The 5,252-nt window shown below is 42.2% G+C and overlaps 1 protein-coding gene across 1 annotated transcript; it reads right to left on the bottom strand.

Moving 5' to 3' along the window:
* Positions 1-3,041: 3,041 nt before the first annotated feature.
* On the bottom strand, positions 3,042-5,048 carry LOC110876915. The gene is made up of 2 exons (XM_022125073.1): positions 4,546-5,048; positions 3,042-4,485 (listed from the first exon to the last, which is right to left on the bottom strand). Exons 1-2 carry the CDS (start codon positions 5,046-5,048, stop codon positions 3,042-3,044), a joined length of 1,947 nt encoding a protein of 648 aa, XP_021980765.1.
* Positions 5,049-5,252: the final 204 nt, after the last annotated feature.

The raw sequence follows: 5,252 nt of genomic DNA, 5'->3' as shown, positions 1-5,252 counted from the left end.
AGACCTCCAGCTTGATTTACATACAGAAAAGACCATCCACATGGTCTAGGATCTTCTCCAGACTCCAAACTACCTTCTAAACACCATAGTCCAGTACTCCTCCCACATACAACTTGTATGTGGCAGCAACACTAGACTGGGGGGACTTGAAGGGGTATGGTCCCAGATCTCGCGTCAGCATCGACCGCGAGTGACCATTACCCTTATCAAAACCCCCACCAGCTAACAACCTACATGTGCCCATGCGAGAACGCGTCGACACAAGGGTTGAATCCAATCTATCTAATAACGAAGGAGGACTTACATGGAACATGAGAACGGTAGAGTGATGCGACATAGCATCACATCTGGTGTATGAAAACGGAAGTATTCACAGCGATGCGGCCTCGCACCGCGTCCAGTGAACACTTCTATCAATACAAGGAAGCCTTACCTTAGGCGTAGAAGAAGATAAACGTAACGATGCGGCTGGCACCGCATCATATGGGCATTTTCGTCACGATAAGGGATGCAGGCAAACAGTCTCCGCGGACGACGATGCGGCTAGCACCGCATCTCGCGTATTTCTTGATCACAAGCAGGAGACACGGTAACCTCAGACGTTACCGCATGCAGCGATGCGGCTTGCACCGCATCCTATGCACTCAACAAGTGGGACTGACACCACAGTGCAAGTGGCACCAATGGCAGTTACCTGTCAGAGCTACGTAAGCAATGGACTGACGTGGCGTAACCTCCACAACCGACAAGCCTGACACACCTGCAAAGGTGCAGCACGTCGTCAGTCCATCCATCATCCTCCTCCTTCACTCCTCGGCTATAAATACCAACCCCAAACCAGGTTTGAGGTATCTCTTCACAGCTCTCTCACTACTACTACTATCTTACTTTGCTTCCCAAGCAAACTACTGATTCTCACGCCGGAGAGTGGTAACAAGGAGCACCCCCCACCCCATCCTCCTTGTTACGAGTCACGGCTCGTTTCCTTGTGCAGGAGATCATCCACCGGTGATCCAGCCAGCGATCCTCGAGAGGAAGGGATTAACCCTTCTTGACGAGACCAGTGTGTTAACCCTTCCCGGTTAACCATTGTTTCATCATTGCCCTCAAGCAAATCTGTCTTTCACTTTCACGTGGGTCAAACGAGAAACACACTTCCCATTACCGAGACAAAGGTTAAGGTCTAATGTCATACCCGGTTCAAATTTTTTTTACAATTTACGAAATATTTAACGGAAAAGTGAATAATCACATATAAAATGGTTATCCAAGATTAACCCGCCCTTGAAACCAACAAATCATGCACATCCCTCACAATGTTCTCTCCACTCGGTTTAAAATTGGCTAATAATTGATGTATTAGCGCATTTGAAATAATCACTCAAACCGATTAGAACACGTACCCGCATAGGCTTGCAGCTCAATCATTCTCCACCACCGAACACGAATACTAAGAACAAGTCATAAGGTCTTTGGAGGGTTGTAACGGGGCTAGGTTAAGGGTATGGAATAGGAACACTTTTTTTTTTTTTTTTTTTTAAGTGGCTAAGGTGATGAAAAATTCATTTTTTATTACAAACGACTACTCTAAACAAAATTAAACTATAAACATCAACTATGAGGCAACAACTTTCGCCTTTTATTCCAACAACTACTAGCACATCTTTTTGTATTTTTTTTTCTCAATACTCTTTCATTCTTTTTCGTACATTTTCAGATTTTTTTTTATTTTTATTTTTAACAAACAAATACGACTATCCAAGCTTTGCTACTATAATCGAATTTCCATCACACGGGTTTAAAAGAAAAAGGTTTAAAGGTCATTGGCTAAAGGGTGATCAAACGAAGGGATTAGGCTCAAGATTGGCTAGTAGGGGATAATTTTTGGGTAAGGGTATAAAAATGGTGTAAAAGGAAAAGGTTTACCTAATGCCTTACTCATTCTTGTGCTTGTATTCGGTCTATGGTCTCAAACGTATCAAAAGTTGCAAGTTCTACAATACGCGACTAATGGTCCACTTAAACAAAGAAACATGTAAATGTAAATCTATGATATAAAAGTGGCTCAAACCTCACGTATAAGGGTATGATATGTGATATGCATAAAATGCTAGTTCCTTAGGCGAATTATTCCCAAATAACCACCCGCTAAATACCCGTTATGCTTATTAATTTGAACTTGACCATGACAAAAGACCAAATGGGTTGTGCCATCCCTCGTTGACTTAGTTACTTGTGCTTTAAAGATCGCTTTTGAAACAAGAATTTTTGAAAAAATTTTGAAATTTTCCCCCATCCCCACACTTGAGGTAAACATTGTCCTCAATGTGTAGTATTTAAATGAACGGGTCAAAATCGAAAATTCTTACTACTCCCCCATCCCCACACTTGAGGTAAACATTGTCCTCAATGTGTAAAAACTAGAGTTTTTTAAAACGCACAAGGGATGTGACACGACTACCCTTCCCAAAATTTCACCCCGGAAAATAATATACAAAATACATTCCACTTATTACTAACTAAGAATAAAAGTAAAAAGAAACACATGCACCTGATTTTTGTCGCTTGATACTCATATCTCCTTCATCTCTTCATAAAAACGGCTGTCCCGCGAACATGTTGTACCTACAAATTCTAATCCTTGTGTAGAAGCATGCTTCTCACAACCATCAAAATTTATTAGTTACCTAGTTCTACCCTTTTTATGAACACGTTACCAAGCCATGCGTTATTTCACTTCGATTTATGTGGAAAATAATTTACAACAACAACAAACCTAACTCACTTTCGTTAGGAATCACAGTTGCATTTAGCGTATGCAACAAGCCCTTTTAAACCCCCCAATAGCTTGGGAGGACGAGTAGGTCTCGTGAGGGTTATATAGGGAACACACCCACAACGTTCATTTAACTAGGCATAAATTAAATAAAAACGACAAAGAAATAAAGAACCAAAGTATACAACAACAACAACACAAACCTACAAAGAAAGACTAAAACTAATTGTGAAAGAAAATATACAACAACAATTGACTTACCACTTCATGGTGGTCGAATGGCGTGCTTGCCGCCTACGAACTCCTCGAAATCACCCACCGGTGATTCATACCATTTGTTGCCAAACGGTCCAAATTTCCTCACCTCCTCTTCCTTCTTCTTTTCTAGAGGTGACTTCTTCGCCCTCTTTTTCTTGACCGTCTTCTTCTTTGTTTCTCCAAACCTACCAACCATAGCACATAGCTTTTTGTTTGGATTCATGTCCTTTTTAGGACACTTATCCTCACCGAGCGGGTTAGTAAAATTTGGAAAAACATTTAAATTTAATTCCCGGTCCCCAAATTTCATGCTTACCGTTCCTGTTGCACAATTTATTATGGCATTAGCAGTTGCCAGGAACGGTCTACCCAGTATAACTACCGGTTGGGTGTCCTCAACACACCCAACATAGTCTACTACCAAAAAGTCAACTGGGTAGTAGCAATCATCCACCTTAACAATCACATCCTCCACCATCCCCCTTGGATGCGTGGGAGTCTGATCGGCCAATACAACGGGAGTATCAAATTTTTTTAATGGACCAAAATCGTATTGGTCATACAAACTCCCGGGTAAAATGCTCACACAAGCTCCAAGATCGAGGAGCGCCCTCTTAATTTTGAAGGTTCCAATTTGAATTGGAATAAGAGGGTCTCCCGGATCTTGAGCTTTTTTAGGAAGGGCACTCGATAGAACGGCACTAACATGAGATATCAAATCAACCGGTTCGGGTAATTTGTTGTGCCGTTTTTCGATGCTTAACTCCTTTAAGCATTCCACATGAGCCGGAACCTTTTTAATGTCATCGAGTAACGGTAAATTAATTTTTGCTTGTTTAAAATTTTCCCACCTCTCGTCCTTTGGTGGGAAACGCTCTTCAAATTTTGATGCATTAATCGGGTTAAGTTGATTTAAACAATTTTCACAAAAAGATTTTTTAGTTACATTTTCAATTTTACTTTGTGAAGTCGTTTCTTGTTCATTTTCAATTTCCAGCTTATCATTTATATTTTCCACTACACCATCAACTAATTGTGGTGGTGGAATGCTTTCGACACTACAAACTTCATCATTTAAAAGAATACTTACCGCGTTAACGCGTGCATTCCTCACGTTGCTTGTGTTTGAACCTTGATGCTTCGGGTTCACTGTAGTGTCACTTGGGAGCTTTCCCATGCTTCCCCTCATTTGAGCCATTTCCTCCGCAAGTTGGCCCACTTGTTTTGCTAATGCTTCATGCGATTTGTCCCGAATTTCATTCTCTTTCTTGGACTCTTGCATCATCGAAAGCATTACATCCATCTTTGCATTCAAATCACCGCCACCTCCTTGATTATTCATCGACCCGTGACCATCTTGGTTGTAACCTCTTTGGCGAGTTTGGTGCGAATACCCACCTTGATTTCCCGATTGGAAATTCGGGTTCATTTGGTTGGAGGAATTACCATACCTTAAGTTAGGATGGTTCCTCAACCCGGGGTGATAAGTGTTGGAGTTCATGTCATATTGCCTTCGGTCCCCATACACTTGATTCACCTCCACGGTGGCTTGACAATTCTCGGTCCGGTGACCGATGTCTCCGCATTCCTCACATACGGCATATTGCACCGCATTCACTTCTCTTTTCTTCATGCGAGCGAACTCCCGCTCTAACGTTTCAATTCGATCTTTAGAATTCACATCACGATCGGGCCAAGACCTTGAGGTGGGGTGCTTTTTGGCTCGATCAGCTGACTCTTTCGCTTTTGACCTTTTACTCATTCTTTCTAGGAACTCCCAATCGTCATCCTCGTGATTGCTTAATAGAGTTCCATTGCTGGTCGATTCAAGGCGGTTCCACGTCTCATCATCTAAACCCCTCACGAAGCATTTAACCAACTCCCACCTTTCGATTTGATGATGTGGGCACTTTCGGATCAATTCTTTGAATCGAGTGAATGCTTCATGTAACGGTTCACTCGATAGTTGCCGAAACGACCTTATTTCATCCCTAGCGTCGTCGGTCTTCGCCATCGAATAGTATTCGTCTAAAAAGACTTGTTGCATCTCACCCCATGTCCGGATGCTATTCGCCGGAAGTGTGAGAAACCATTGCTTTGCCTTGTCTTTCAACGAAAATTGGAACAAGCGAAGTTTGACCTCCTCTAATGCGAAATTGTGCCCCCTGATAGTATTACAAATGGACGAAAACTCCGCCAAGTGCGTGTACGGCTCATC

Source organism: Helianthus annuus, chromosome 9, assembly GCF_002127325.2.
Source record: "Helianthus annuus cultivar XRQ/B chromosome 9, HanXRQr2.0-SUNRISE, whole genome shotgun sequence".
Lineage (NCBI taxonomy): Eukaryota > Viridiplantae > Streptophyta > Magnoliopsida > Asterales > Asteraceae > Helianthus > Helianthus annuus.
This window is presented reverse-complemented; position numbering and strand designations above follow the sequence as displayed.

Coding starts and splice junctions, on each gene's coding strand:
- LOC110876915 (XM_022125073.1), bottom strand. CDS start 5,048: ATGGCGAAGACCGACGACGCTAGGGATGAAATAAGGTCGTTTCGGCAA. Junction 4,486..4,545: donor CAAGTGTATGGGGACCGAAG/GCAATATGACAT, acceptor TCCTAACTTAAG/GTATGGTAATTCCTCCAACC.